At 39.7% G+C, this 15,820-nt stretch overlaps 1 protein-coding gene across 5 annotated transcripts in view; it reads right to left on the bottom strand.

The window, feature by feature from the left end:
• The window catches only part of MGAT4C (MGAT4 family member C), a 426,992-nt gene that overhangs the window by 10,604 nt on the left and 400,568 nt on the right, over positions 1-15,820 (bottom strand). For all 5 annotated transcript variants that reach the window (XM_052774722.1, XM_052774723.1, XM_052774726.1 and 2 more), the window contains one exon: positions 2,420-2,575. In XM_052774722.1, the coding sequence (XP_052630682.1) occupies positions 2,420-2,548 (129 nt within the window). In that variant the 5' untranslated portion in view covers positions 2,549-2,575. The remainder of the gene's footprint in view (positions 1-2,419; positions 2,576-15,820) is intronic.

Genomic DNA, 15,820 nt, shown 5'->3' with positions numbered 1-15,820 from the left:
ACGTGGTTCACATGCTGCAGATGAAGCACCTTAAACTGCTCTGCTGACACACATGCATCAGCACTGTATACCTCCTATCAAACGTACTTAAGCAAGTTTCCCAGGTGGGCCCTTATTTTCCATTTCCACAGCAAATGCCCTGCAGAAAACAGTGAAGGGATTCTTCAGACATGTGAAAGCCTCTGAGCTAAAAGGAAAAGTTCTCCTCTCCCTTCTTAAGATTTGCTGCAACGAATCTTGCTTTGATATTCTAAGATCCCGAAAAAGGCCACTCATCTGGTCTTACGTCTGGTGAAAGAGATACCAGCCCTGCATCCCCTCGCACAGCCTGCTGCCTGAGACTGGGAAGAGAAACTCAGGGTGGGTTGCCTTCCTCTATCAGCTACCGTCAGGAGATACTCCAGCAGGAGACTGGCTACAATTAGAAAGTCGGAGGGCCGTCAGGGCTCCGAGGACTTTCAGATTCCCATTCCCCGGGGGGAACTGGTTAGCCTGCTGTCCTTGAAAGCTATCCCCAAGTGTATCTCTCCTCACCGCCAACACTGAAACTGCTCATCTTTTACCTCAGCAGAGAAAACACACCAGACAAGTTAACGGAGCTGTCAGACATGGTCAGGAAAGTTGAAAATAAAAATAAATAAATGAACTAAAAAGTCAACAGCCTAACACATTTGAAAAACACTTGATGGACCGTAAAGGTATCAAGAGACCTGGGAGAACTGTCAAGAGACTTGGCAAGAGACTTGGCTGGGAGCTACATGAATGCAAACATGCCAGAACTGTGATGAGAGAAGCAATGAAAAAGTGAATTTCTAAAAAAGGGGGAAAAAAGAGCAAATTAAGAATAAGACATGGAGCCATCTGGGGAGCTGGCAAATAGGAGAGGAAAAGATTTCAAAAACAAACCAAGAGGAACACCATTAGCAGTGATAATAAAAGCACTTTCAGAAACATCTGGGGGACTTTTTGAAGCAATTAGTGAACGGAGAAGAAGCATCAAGGAAAATACCACTGGAAAAAAAAATCATGTGATAAGCCATGTCAAATTCATTAAACAACCAAGAAATGATGAATAAATAAAACATAGTGCAAAACATTAGTGCAAGTACTGTTAGAGAAAGCAATATGTCTGTAATGGAGTAAGATGCTAGAAGCATGGGCTATCTTTTCAACAGTGTAAAAAGTACTAGTGTGGTCTGAATAATATTGTAAATATTTATAATATTGTTATAAGTAATGTTATAAATAAAGTTATAATGTTATAAGTGAAATATTTTAAATTAAAATCACTATCCGTGGTTCTGATAAATTAATGTAAAGATTTTACTGATTGTGTATTGCACTTTTTTCACACTATGGTGTTTCTTTTCAGATCCAGCCGAGATCGGACTTCACCTTTCAGAATGCTGGAAAGCCCATACTGTCCCAGTTTGATGAATCAGACAAAGGGTGGCATAGAGGATCAGGAAGCCGCTCAGTAGTTCAATTCAAGATCAAGAAAGAGGACTGTCTAATCATATCACAATGTTACATATTCAGTTTAGTCATTTTACTATTTGCAAGCTCCAGTTATTAAGCTACCATGTTCTTTTACTGGGCCCAGCCAAACCTCCGAAGAACTGGAAATTTAATCCATTAATCAAGTCTTCAGGGCTTACTTGGCATTCAGCACTGAGACACCCATAGGTTACATATAAACTGCAGACCTACGTTACATTGTTGGTAGCTTGCTTGTTGAAATTCCTAACACAAATCCTTCCATAAATCTTTTTCACAGTCATAAACTTACACTAGGTATCATTTATGTCTAATTGTTAATGCTGTAGCACTGAACCCACCAGACTCAAATGTGAGATACAGAGAGTGAGAAAAACACAAAATGAAAGCACTAAAAAGAAATTATTCATGCAAGGATCTTAAAATATATGGAATTAGTGTAAGTTCTCTTCTATAATTGTATTTCTATAGTATTGTGTAATATAGTATTCACAGGTGAGATCTGCAGCGCGGACTGAAGAAGGAGCTCCTAGCTCACATGAATATTTCAAATGTAGGCAATTTACAACATTAAAATTGAGGGAAATCCAGAAGTATGGGAAATACAGGGGATGTTTTGACTCAAAGGAAGACACCTGATGGAGATATCTCCATGTTTTGCTACATTCGTTATCTTCCATACTTCCAATAAACAATGACATAGTTACTTCTGTGAAAAGGACTGTTCGGGTCTTACTGACACACCCTGTGTGCAGTATACATCGATAAGATCACTTCATCACAAAGGACACATTTTGAGGATACCTCACTGTTAATGGCACACTAACAGGGGAAATTGCAGGAATTATGAACTTTACTGCTTAACTAGGGATGTGTCTTGTTCTGTCATTCCAGGATCTTTTCTTCCATCTAAGAAACTTACCAAAACATACCCATCTTCAATGTACAAGTTCATGAACAGCAAGCAAATGACAAGGACTCCTAAGAATGACACTGCTGATCGTTTCCGCAAGCATCTCATCTTATCAAAATATTTCAAGCTGTGTCTCATGTGAAGAAAGGCATACGGTAGTGTCACCTATGAAAGAAAACCACAGTATTACAAGAACTGCCCATCTGATAAACATGATAGCAAAAGAACTTACCTTTAGGTGTATCAAATCCCTTCAAACACACATAGACTATACATTTTAAGGTGGAATTAATTTCATTTAAACATTGTCATCTTCAAGTTTATTTACAATCTTAACTATAATTTAAGCTTCCTTTTTTTTTTTTTGGTCAGTAAAGAAAAAAGCACACTTTGTCCTACCCATTTTAGGCTGGAATTATGATGTCACTGTGGCAGGAATGCATCAGCAGTTCAGTTTCCCATGTATAACTGTCAGATCCCAACTTGATGGTGAAAGATGATGTACCTGTGTACCTGTGTCTCCTTCCAAAGACAGCTCAGGCCAACGGGCAAGGAAGAAGCTATTGCCTGACTCGGTATCATTGCCAATAGGAGTGTTCTGGATGCCAGAACTGCCAGGCACAAATGAGGTACCTTCCCTGCAGTGCGAAGGCAGTAGCAAGACTGTGCAGCATCCATTAGCTTTAGACCTCTGTACTAGGTTGGAGAAACTCTCACTGGAGGCATCATTTTCTCCAGAAGGAGAGAGGTGGATGTCTACCTTAGAGCAGACACATCTAAGCAGAGCACTGGGAAGTCCCTATTGCCCCAATTAGATGAATCAGTCAAATAAGGGTGGCATAGAGGATCAGAAAGCCACTCAGTAGTTCAATTCAAGATCAAGAAAGAGGACTGTCTAATCATATCACAATGTTACATATTCAGTTTAGCCATTTTATTATTTAAAACAAGATGAATGCTGTTCTTGGCTACAAAATCATAAGCATTAACCTGTGTAGGACTACATGTTTTTGAATAAGATCTGGCCACAAACTAAAGAAACAGACTCCAGATCAGACTGCCCAAACTCTTGAGAGATTCTTAACTCAAAAGTAGATTTTAAGCTCATTATTTATGTTCTCATTTGTTTAAGTACAAATGTATTTTGGCTATTGTCCATAAAAATGTCTGATTTTTCTATCAAATTTAATATATAGAAGTCATGTACAAATGGAGAGTTTAAAGCTAGCCTATGTGAAGTAGCAAATAGCACTGCATGTGCAGTGTCTACACCCTGCATTTAAACACCTTCATTTTTGAAAGTACCAAATATCTAAACTGATGCAAAATAGGCCAAATTAGGAGTTCCATAAAAGATATTTCATGTCATATAGAAAATTTTCTGGCCTAATAACAAAAAACCTTCCAAGTGCAGAATTCAATCTATATTTGTTTTGCCAAACTGATTAAATATATCTAACAGTAAAAAATATGAGTTCATTAGACTCTAGAGAACAGGGAGGTAAATACATCAAGTATTCGTAACGCAAATTTAACTGCAAGGTTTTGTCTGTATAGATTCAAGAGGAACTGGACACTGATTGTACACAGAATGATTTTAAAATCCCTAGGTTCAGAGCAAGAACAACTTACATGTTGCACAAAGGAGAATAAAGTAAAATAATAACAATATAGATTTCTGTCCCTATTTATTTGAGGGTGGGCTGAATTGCAGTGGGCTGATTAGCCTGAAGCTGAAAAAGCCCAATGTAGCTATTTTTAGGTTACAGCAATGATTTCCTTTTCCTTAATATCTAATGAAAATAAACATCAGGAAGGAGCTGTGAGGGCCATGAATCTCCAAACTCTTGCCCTCCCCACCTGTGACAGCACAGTGGTTGCTGTGTGTCTGTGGATTCCAGCAGACTGGTGTGGAAAGGAAAGATTGCCCCTGTTTTAGAAAAGACCATGTTACACATACAGTTTGGGTTTCATTTTGTTTCTTTTTTTGTTTTTCTTTTTCTCCCAGTATAACTACTGATTTTCAAAGCAATACTCTTTTTAAAACTTATCAGAGGATCACTGGATGGATTAAATACTGACAGTTCTCAGATAATGGCATGAACTAGCCTGACCATTGAATGTCCAAGTAGTCTGGGTCGGAGTGCTTGCAGCCACTGGCAGCTTCAGACGTAGAGGTGCACTACAGCTGCACCTATTGAATTTTTTATTTGGAAAACTTGGGAATAAATAAATAAATGTTTTTTCAGTCACAGGATGACTGTATGTGCCATATTTGCTGATTGGACTGTGGTGTTACACAGTTCCCTCGTCTTTGCTCTGAGCAGCCTGACTGAAGTCCCTAAGGGTGAGGAAGGGGACTTGTAACTATATTTTCTGGTCATATTATATTAGTTTTTCCCCATTGCACTTTTCATTAGATTGTTACTATGTTGGATTAGGAATAGAAATTGAGGGAATTACGCAGGTGAGACTGGAGGAACATAGGACTGTCATTACGAAAGCTGATGTACAGAAAGAGAAGGCCACCGTTCGGAGGAAACCCCTTGCGTTCCTTGTGTCGGCTTCACACTAAGTCACGACACCACTTCTGTTTTACGGATAGAGTCCGTCAAACAGCTGAAAGCAAAACACCATTCCAGTGAGGTTTCTTTGTTCATAAGACCTGTTGGTGGGTTCGTACCACCCGAAGGGAAGGAATTCCCAATTAGGGCGCGACCTGTGAGGGACCTGGCATCACGGAGGAGGCGGTGACGCCATCACTAACACCAGACGGCAGTGCGGACGCGCACCCGCCAGCCTTCCACCTGCTCCCAACCCTATTCTTGCCAACCAGGTTGTCTGAAGGTACTATGTGACATACTTATACTGTAAGCCTTTAGCTAAAAATGTGCACCGACTCATACATATATACATGCAGAATTCCTTACATCTTCCTAGAGCTGCTGCTTCTTGCAGCTCCGTTTCCAATCTGTAACATGGCATTGTGGAACACTACACAAGCGACATTTGCAAGGAGAAAAAGGTAAATTTTAGCTTTCTTGCAGATGATGTCAGTCACCTTTTGAAAAATACTCTCAGAACTTCCCGCAGTGAGACCCCTGATGTTCTTTAAGACCATTTGAGCAGAAGAGTCACCATTACTCAAAACTAAGACTTTGATACTGAAAAAAAGGCTTCAATTCGTAATTCAATTCTGAAGTCACAGCTTTGCTTGAAGATTTTATGCCTTCATTATTCATGCACAATTAAGTATCTATTAGGATGGTATAAATGCAATTTGTTTCATAAAGCTGGCATTAAGCAGTTAAATGTAGTAATTAATAAACCTGCATGAATTATAAATCTTTTCCTTTCTAAATGAGACGTATCATTTTCCTCAGTCTCTTAAGAGACAACTCTTAAGACCCCAGATCCCTATGCACATGTATGTGTTGCTATCACACATATACATGTGCAGTTTTACATAGTAATATGAAACTATAATTCTTTTGACTTTCTAAAATGATACAGCAATGAAAAGACAGTGAGCTAAAAAAATGCAGTGATGTACCTTCACAGTGTGAAGTAGCTGTTCTCTATAGGATCTGCAAAGGTGTGAAAGCTGTGTAAAGGCCAAGACTGATTTTCACATGATAATGTGATGTTTTCTCTTGCAGAATTTGCAACACTCAGAAGAATTTTAAAAATTGTTTTAAAAAGCAAATCCTGAATGACCTTCCAGTAAGAGTCTGTTCTTAACAAGCCAAGTCCTTGAAACCAAAACATGAAATTAAAATATTGAAATTTAAAGCTGTTAAAATTTTTAAACATATTTCCCTTTTGATGTCAATGTAGCTGTTTCCAAGGGGAAAAAATGAGACAAAGCAAGATTTTTTTCCTTATTTTCCTCTTTTCAGAGGAAAAGGCTTTTTTGCCAGCCCCGCAATAATTTCTCCAGACCACATACCTGCACACTCACTGTGGTGAACCATTTCATATTCAATCCACTCTAGTTCTTCATCACTTTCTGATGATACTAGGGATTTGTGCTTTGACTTGCTTTCAGAGATTATTGTTTACTTCCCTGATCTGCTTCCTCCTCAGACAGATACATTAAAAGGCCTGTGGTGTTCCTTTACCCTTAAGTATGCCAACCTGAGTTAATGACTTAGCCTTACCTAACCAATACAGTGAATCTGCTTGTATCTATAGATGTATAGAGATGGAGCAACAAGGTCATCTTCATATTATATCTCGGTCTGCTTGAGAGCTGTGCCCCAGCAACTCAAGAAAAGCTGCTTATTTGCAGAGGAACTGATGGCTGTCAGAAATGGCAACTGCATTATTTTTTTACTATATTTCCAAATCAGGTGCATAGCTTTGCCTGTCACTGCAGAGTCTGTATTCCAGGAGGTACAGTAGAGCAGATCCACTACCACATTTATTGTATCAACAAATCCATAGATAACACACAAAACCCCCATGACTGGATTATTAAACCCCTTGTGAACTTTATTGCAATCCCTGATTTGACTAAGACACTCAGAAGCAGGTATTTCATTCTTCAGCCTTGTGACATACCATTCTACCATTGTATAACTGAATTGCTTTACTTGCAGTTCTTACTGCTTGTCCAACTTGTTTTTCAGCTTTTCTTTCTGGAAGGTTGCACATGATGCCTGAAGGATTGCATTCAGTCCTCTTTACAAAGTGGCAAAGGAAACACTTTCGGGAAAAAAAAAAAGGAAAAAAAATAGAAAATAAAAAAAAGGAAATTTTTCTATGGTTATTATTAAATTTTGCATGTATCGTGGTCTTCTTATACAAGATGAAAAAAAACAAACCCTAGGTTGTGATATACATTGGAGCTATGGTTGGTAGTGTACTGCACAATTATAATGGATAGGGTATTCCATGGGGCTCAGATATACTCCCAGAAAGATTCACTGTCTGTCTTACTCAAAGCCTGAAACTGCATATAAAATGTTTAAGGCTGACAGGCAGGATGTTTGCTGTGACTGGCAGCAGGGAGGTAAAAACTGGTCTGAGGGAAAGGAAGGTTTAACTCAGAATGAGGCTAACAAATCCAGAGGGTAGAGCTCAGGTTTTAAACTGCTCATAAGTATATTTTTTTGGACAGTTTGCCATTGTGTAGCTCCACATGCTCTAAATAAATGGTTTAAAGATTATCATGTCTTTTAAAATTTATATTCTAGATACAGAAAATTAAAAAAGAGGTATATTAGTAGGCAGATCACTCAAAATTAACACTAATAAAAGGATGGGCAAAAGAAGTGGGTTTTAAAAAAGGATTTGAAAGGCATATTGATCCTTGATCCACATAAAGTGAGAGATTATTCCAAACACTGACATGGCATACAGATATATACAGACCCCGGCAGTTTGGGAAAAGGGATGAGAGTTTGGGAGGAAACAGATGCTTCAGCCGAGGCAAGTTACCAAACAATACAGAAAAGTAAAGAGCTTAAATTCAATGTGGGTATTGGAGGATGAAGTGTTTTCCTGTCTGACAGCTTCAGAGTGACATAAGATGGAGCCACAAAACTTCTTTTGGCCACAGCACTCTGAGCGAAATGTAACATATTTCTTCTGGCGTGGAAGAGTCAAGTCTAATCAAGGGGAAGAGATGACTAAGAAGTGTGAAGATGTATTGACTTAGACGGTAAAGCACTATCTAATCCATCACTGGATGGATAGCTGTGTATACCGCTGGATATATTTTATTCAAGTAAGTTGTAGTGTAAAAGATGGGTTTTAGAAAAATGATATAGACAATGAGTTAATGGTATGTGGAAAGAGCCTGGAAGGCAAGAAAAAATGACAAAATTTGAAATAGTCCTGAAGTTCTGCTCCACAGAGACAAAGCAGAGGGGAAAATAAAACAGCATGGGCATGAAGAAGGAAGAGACAGCTCACTGTAACATCCAGAGAGTGAGATTAGAAGCTTTTAGAGATACAGGAGTTGGGGTTTAGGCTGCATCAGAAGTACAGGCAGAAATCCTTGAGCATTGAAAGTAGCATTGGGTACCATTCAGAGGAAAGAATTTCTAGAAAGATGAGGATAGAGATTGAGTTAAATATGTATTCCATAGATTTTACCCATTGGCTCGTCAATGAATGAAAGGAAGTCATGGATACAAGCACTGATAGAACCAATAGCAAACTAAAACTTTTATGGACAATTATGGTACAGTACATTTCTATAGTATGTGAGTGCAGGGATTATCACATACTACAGGTTATCAGGCAAACAAATTCCTTGAGTCCGTTAGGCACCGTACTGACTAAACTAGAAGGATATCCTGGTCTGAAGACACCCCTGCAGATCTCAGTCCCTTCACCCAAAGCACAGACTATATGAGCTAATCTCTCAGCAACACTTATTCTGTGAGCTAACTTATGCCTCAAGGTCCCACAGTCTCTTACCTGAAAATTATAGCTAAAAGAGCTTGTCCTTTGCCATAATCAAGTACCCTGGACATCACTGTTGTAATGGAATTGCACAGAGAAGTAGACAAATTTATTTTTGTGGTGAAAAGAAAATCAACGTAAGTGTTTGACCAAAGCCACTTAGGCTTAATGAGAGAAGTTTCATCTGACCGTAGCTAAATCTGGTCATAGTTTTCTCTACAGCACATCCTGTAGCCTCATCTAAGAGAAAGGTGAGTAGCTTTTTCACAGAACTGCAGAATCACAGAATGGTTGAGTTGGAAGGGACCTCCAGAAGTCATCTGGTCCAACCCCCTGTTCAAGTAAAGTCACCTGGACCCAGGTGCCCAGGGCTGTATTCCAGGCTGGTTTTGAATATCTCCAAGGATGGAGACTCCACAACTGCTCTGGGCAGCCTGTGCCAGTGCTCCGTCACCCTTACAGTAAAAAAGTGTTTCCTGATGGTCAGAGGGAACCTCCTGTGTTTCAGTTTGTGCCCATTGCCTCTAGTCCTGAAGGAGCCTGGCTCTGTCTTCTTTGCACCCTCCCTTCAGGTAGTCGTATACACTGATAAGATTCCCCTTGAGCCTTCTCTTCTCAAGGCTGGACAGTCCCATCTCTCTCAGTCTTTCCTCATACAAGAGATGCTCCAGTCCCTTAATCATCCTTGTGGCCCTTTGTTGGATTGTGTCCAATATGCCCATGTCTCTCCTTTACTGAGGAGCCCAGAACTGGACACAGCACTCCAGGTGTGGCCTCACCAGTGCTGAGTAGAGGAGAAGCATCACCACCCTTGTTTTGCTGGCAATACATTCTCTAATGCAGCCCAGGATACCATTCACCTTTGTGTGAGCCAGCACAGGCAGGGTGCAGGAACAACCACAAAACCATGGATGAAATGCAAAGTGTAAATTTATTTTCGTTACCTTGCCAACCAGGGCATACCTGAAGCAGCAACGGGGCAGAGGCACACAAGCTGGAATGCAGGCACCACTGAGGTCCATGCTAGAGGATCACTGAACATGCTGTTTTCACCTCTGTATCAGTGATTCGCGCAGGTGTAGTTTACCACCGTGCTTTGCTCTTTCCCACAGCAGGGCAGGAATCTCAAGCATGTTCAATAGGGTGCCCCTGAGTCTATCACAGGCCTATGTTATCTAAACACAGATGTTCTGCTTGTCAAACACACAAGGCTAAACAATAATTAGTATGATGTATGTGTTTTTCAACACGCCAGCTGCAAGTGACTTGAGCGTGTTACAATCCTCCTCGCCAATCTTCCATTATTTTCCCACAGCTGCCTTTGCTGCAAGGGCACATCGCTGGCTCTTCTTCAACTGCATGTCCACCACGACTGCCAGGTCCTTTTCTGCTAAGCTGCTTTCCATTTGGGTGGCCCCCAGCATATACTGGTGCATGGGGTTGTTATTGGTGCAGGACTTTGAACTTCCCCTTGTTGATGTTCATGAGGTTCCGGTCAGCCCATTTCTCCAGCCTGTTGAGGTCCCTTTGGATTGCAGCATGACCCTGTGGCGTATCAGCCACTCCTCCCAGTTTTGTGTTGTCTGCAATCATTTAGTCAATTGGAAACCTGATGTGGATTAAAAACCCAAGAGCCTCCATGTGGCTGCATATATGTATGACTAAAGTGGACCAATCGTTTGATGTAACCTTAACCCAAAAGGTGATGCTAGCCACTGAGTTGTGATCCTCCTCCATCGTCACCTTGCTTCACAGTGTTCATGGCTTGTCAGAAGGTGGCATTACCAGAGGTGCACAACCCTGAGAGGTTTGATATGATGAGGAACAGGTAACATTTTTTGTGATTAGTATGCATTTCTGGGGAGATACTCTTTGTGTAGCATATAATGGACCTATGTCAGGTATTGAAAGATGTTTTAGCATGTTGTCCTTACATATTGTTTCACAGAGCTTACAGAATAATGTGCATTTGGGATATCCTGCCAAGATCAAAAAGCAATGAATTTTTATTGGGTGGCTTCCAAATAAATTTTTTCTTTTTTTTTTTTTTTTTACAAATGGCATTACTGGGTCCTTTACCGTCTAGTTAGACTAAGTTTAACTATTTCAAAAGAGGAAAAAGTCCATTTAGAAAAGTGGCTAACTGTTATAGAGCAACTCTCAAACTCATGAGATTCTGTCATATAATTGATTATTTGCACAAAGCCATGTGTCTGTGAAGTTCATGGCACCCCTGGGAAATAATGTAAAATAGATTAGGAGATTAAATGCGAGAAAATTGGTTTTCACTGACCGTATTACTAGTCTTTTTCTAAGATAAGTGTTTCATTAAGACTTTCCACTGAGCACCTAGACAGCAGCTTCCTGATCAATAAAATAACTCATTCTATAGAGAAGGCTTAGAAAACTATGTATGGATGTGTGGGACCAACAATTGGCTTATTCTTTTTAAAGAAAAACAACAAAACTTCAGTAAATTTTGATGAATAAGCATCTATAAAATGAAAACAATTCTTTATAAAATGCTACATTTGTTGCTTGTTTTTTTAAAAAGTTTTGTGTGCTGAACTTCATATATTGTCACACACAACACATACTGCTATGATAACTTCTTTTCAGTAGAAGCAATCCAGTGTGGACAAGATACGTCCAAAATTTGTCATCTTCAGCTCTGATTCTGCAGCCAGATTTCCTAGCAGAAACCCAACTAATCTTAATTAATGGATTAATAATTAATGGATTAACAAACTGGTAGCTTTGATTGCATTTATTTGGCTTTTAACAAGAAAGTATTAAAATTATTTTTGCTGTTCAGTGGACTTTGCTATTTCTGGGCTAGTCTAGCCTTGATTTATTACATTAATTGGTTTTGACTGTATAACTAATGGAGCTGGTTTTAGAGGTACCATAAAATCTGCAACGTAATCTTGCACTGTAATGCAATTAGGTCATGCAACCTGAGCAGGATCTGGAGTGGGAGGGGTTAATAGCTGCTGTTGGGAGTATCATCACTGCTTCTGCCTTCTGAGTTAACGCTAGGTTAGAGACCTTGTAAATAAATGCTTCATAGAAAGGAAGCAGACCAGGTACACCAGCAGCTTTCAATTGCCATGCTGATGATTTCAGCCTTAGTCATCAGATTTTGTGTAGACTTCAGAAAAGTGGCTCTAGGCAGGCAGAGTGAAAAGAGGCCTCAGATGAATAGCTAGCTGTCGAGCTAACAGGCATTTCAGATCCATGAAGGTGAGTAGCATGGGATATCCGTGAGTGCACGGACTTATCTAAAGCTGCTTTCAGTGAGCAGGGCCATGCTACCCCATACCTCTGTGACCTGGCAAGTAAAACTAGTTCCATCTGGGTAAGGAACATCTCCCCAAAGCCTGCATACTTCTGCATGCATCTCTCCGTGGAAATCTCTGCTAACCAGTGAGCAGCTGGAGCCTTATTTCATTAAACTGATGCACTATAATTCAAAGGGATAGTAAGGAAGGAGAAGGGATTACTACGTCTGTCTTGTAGAAGATTAGTTTCCAATTTTTTTAGGAGATGCTTATCCCATTTTGCTTCCAGCTTCAATTTATCTGTTTACTAACATTATGTTTAGTGGTATCTGTTAGGTTGTGTCAGAGATAATTTTGTAACCTAAGCAAGACACTTCCCCCCCTGACACCCCCCCCCCCCCTCCTTTTTTTAAAAAAAGAAACCCTAAACAAAAAAATCAACAAAAGGGCTGGATGATATGGCCAACCTGTCAGGTCTGGTAAATAGACTTTCTTATCCTTAACATATGGCAGACATGATGATCAATAAAGGCTTAAATGACCTTTTCCAATATTCTGTATGTCACTTATTATAAATAAACTTAAGCCATGGCAATAAAATACTATTTGCTATCAAGATTTCTAATGGCAAAAAATGCTTTTTGAGTTTTCTATTTTTCCCAAGAAATAGTTAAATAAACAGAGCTTGGTAGCAGGGAGTGAATAATTCTTAAAAAACATCTTTGATGATTTTCTCTTGAGTGTTTTAAAGTAAACTTCCAACCCACTTTTCCTCTGAAGAAACTTTAAAATATTGCTTCAGTTTAGCGACAGAAGGCTTTAATTTTTTGTGTCTTAAATCATATCAATATCAGAAAGATATGGTTAATAAGCAAAACAGTTATTTCAGTTGAACACAATACATGGGCAGGAAGAAACTTTCCTCATTATGATCAGGAATAAGTTCGATAAGTCTGAATGTGCACTTTCATCATCTGTTTTTCTCATTTTTACAATACCAGTAACTACAGTATAGTTTGGGAAGAAGAAAGGAATTTTAGAGGGGAAAAAGAAGTACAGTAAAAGAGCTCCTCACTAAAACATTTACATTTCTTTGCAAGTAAAGTTCAAACAAGACTGATTCTTAATTTAAACTTTTAGTTGGTCCTACGTACTAGGAGTGAAGCATTTTTACTGAGAAAAGAAACCAAAATATCCACAATATTTTAAATAAAATAAAAATGCAAATAATAGATATAAAAGCTCTATGGCAGGTTTAAAAAGAATTTGATTTTTTATTCTACATTTTATATCAATTCTGAGCTTTGCTCCCTTGTAGGTAGACTAGCTCTCTTACTTTTAAATAGCTTCTGAAATCCAGAAATGAGTTTTATGGTGTATCTTATGTGATGGCATGCATACCACTTTGCTCAGACTGATTCCTTTAGAGCACCTACCTTGCAATGTTATTCTAAATCACCTTTTGTACAGGCTTCTCACTGTCAGTGATATTATAGAAAGCTTAGGGAAACTAACAGTCTAACTCAGCAATGATATGAAACACTACTGTAAATGCTCCCCAAATCTCCAGCACCCTATGGTTTTCTAATGAATTATGATGTAAATAGATTTAGTGACCCTTAATAACAACAGAGACAGAACCTTTTCAAACAAGGCTCCCAGGAATGACTACAACAGAGGAGAACATAACAACTTTGTTGACTGATGCATGAAGTCCTAGTTCCTGAGATGACACTTCCAGTCTACTCCTCCATTACTGAGTTTTGGGATATATGTCTATTGGATGTGTGCCCCATTGTTTGAGAACTCATTGGAGTTGTTTTTCATTGTCTTCTTAGAATGACATTCACCTGACCAAACACAGACACCTATGATGTGAATGTCTGAGCCAGTCACACTTAGGCTCCATTTATAGCCAATGCAGAAAAATAAGTATTTGTACACTGATTCATCTCACTGAAAAGTTGCTATCTAAAATATGTCAGAAGAATTGTGCTCTAAAAATGCATATTTGTCTTCATTGGCTACAAAACCAGCCTGAGACAGCTGACTCAGATACAGATACCAAAAGGGAGGAATTCCATTCACATTTTCCCTTAGTAATTTGTCTCTTTTGCTGCCTTTTTAGATGCAGCACATAAACAATAAGCCACTGTCTCTAGCTCCAAAGTGTGGACCTACAGCATGGACCTACACCTTTCCTGAGCACAAAACTATCCTAATTCTGACAATAACACAAGGTCAGATCCTAGATCGTCCCCACCTATGACACTATGGCTGGCACATCTTGCCTGCAGTAGACTGCTGCAAGTTACCCTCCGTTAAAAAACTTGATTTTGGTTGTCTATCCCAAGACGGTTCCCTTTATGCATCTCACAAGCCAGCTCTGACTCCAGATATCAGCCTCTGCTGCTTCCCCCCGGCTTTATCCAGAACACAGTTTTGCTGCTGCTAGAGTTTCCGCTCAATAGATTCATCACAGTACAAGACACAGAGGACAGACTATTACCTGCATGCCCCACAGTAGGATCCTAATAGCTTTACTGCAGGATATTTGAAAGTTGAGAGAGATACCCATTAAAGGGCTTAACAGCCACAGTGGACTCATGCCCTCAAGTTGTGTTAATGGGGAAGTAATCTACGGTCTGTCTGTATCTTTGACTCACCCACAGTACCTGGCAAGATCAGAAACTCAGTTCATTCAATGCATTCAAATGAAGCATCTCACTTTAGGTGGAATAAATTCTCTGTATGGCAGGACAGCAAGGCACAGAGCTGTTTCATTTCAGTGCAGTAACTGAACTGAGATTCTGATCCTGCCAGGTACTGTGGGTGAGTCAAAGATACATATAGACTCTTCAGCCTAAGGTTAGGACACCTATTGTACACATGATTCACTCTAATTCTCTTAACTCCTCAAAGTAATATGGTACTGTCATGGTTTAACCCCAGCCAGCAACTAAGCACCATGCAGCCGCTCACTCACTCCCCCCCACCCCTGCAGTGGGATGGGGGAGAAAGTCGGGAAAAGAAGTAAAACTCATGGGTTGAGATAAGAACGGTTTAATAGAACAGAAAAGAAGAAACTAATAATGATAATGATAACACTAATAAAATGACAACAACAATAATAAAATGATTGGAATGTACAAATGATGCGCAGTGCAATTGCTCACCACCCGCCAACCGACACCCAGCTAGTCCCCGAGCGGCGATCCCCCACCTTCACTCCCCCCAGTTCCTATACTGGATGTGACGTCACATGGTATGGAATACACCGTTGGCCAGTTTGGGTCAGCTGCCCTGGCTCTGTCTTGTGCCAACTTCTTGTGCCCCTCCAGCTTTCTCACTGGTTGGGCATGAGAAGCTGAAAAATCCTTGACTTTAGACTAAACACTACTGAGCAATAACTGAAAACATCAGTGTTATCAACATTCTTCGCAGACTGAACTCAAAACACAGCACTGTACCAGCTACTAGGAAGACAATTAACTCTATCCCAGCTAAAACCAGGACAGGTACCTTTTGTGTAGGCTTTGGTATTCACCAAAGAGCTTGGAAAGTTGACATTTTTGACCACAATCTTGAATCTCAGCTTCTTTTTCCAGAAGAAGCTTCAAGGTGTTACACTGGGGTAAGGCATTGGGTACCCCAGCACTATGTGTGCCTGTGTTATCCACTGTAGGGTGATGTGTTTTGGCTCAAAGTTCTGTTG

Source organism: Harpia harpyja, chromosome 23, assembly GCF_026419915.1.
Source record: "Harpia harpyja isolate bHarHar1 chromosome 23, bHarHar1 primary haplotype, whole genome shotgun sequence".
Classification (NCBI taxonomy): Eukaryota; Metazoa; Chordata; class Aves; order Accipitriformes; family Accipitridae; genus Harpia; species Harpia harpyja.
Note: the sequence above shows the minus strand (reverse complement) of the source record. Positions and strands in the feature narration are given on the sequence as shown.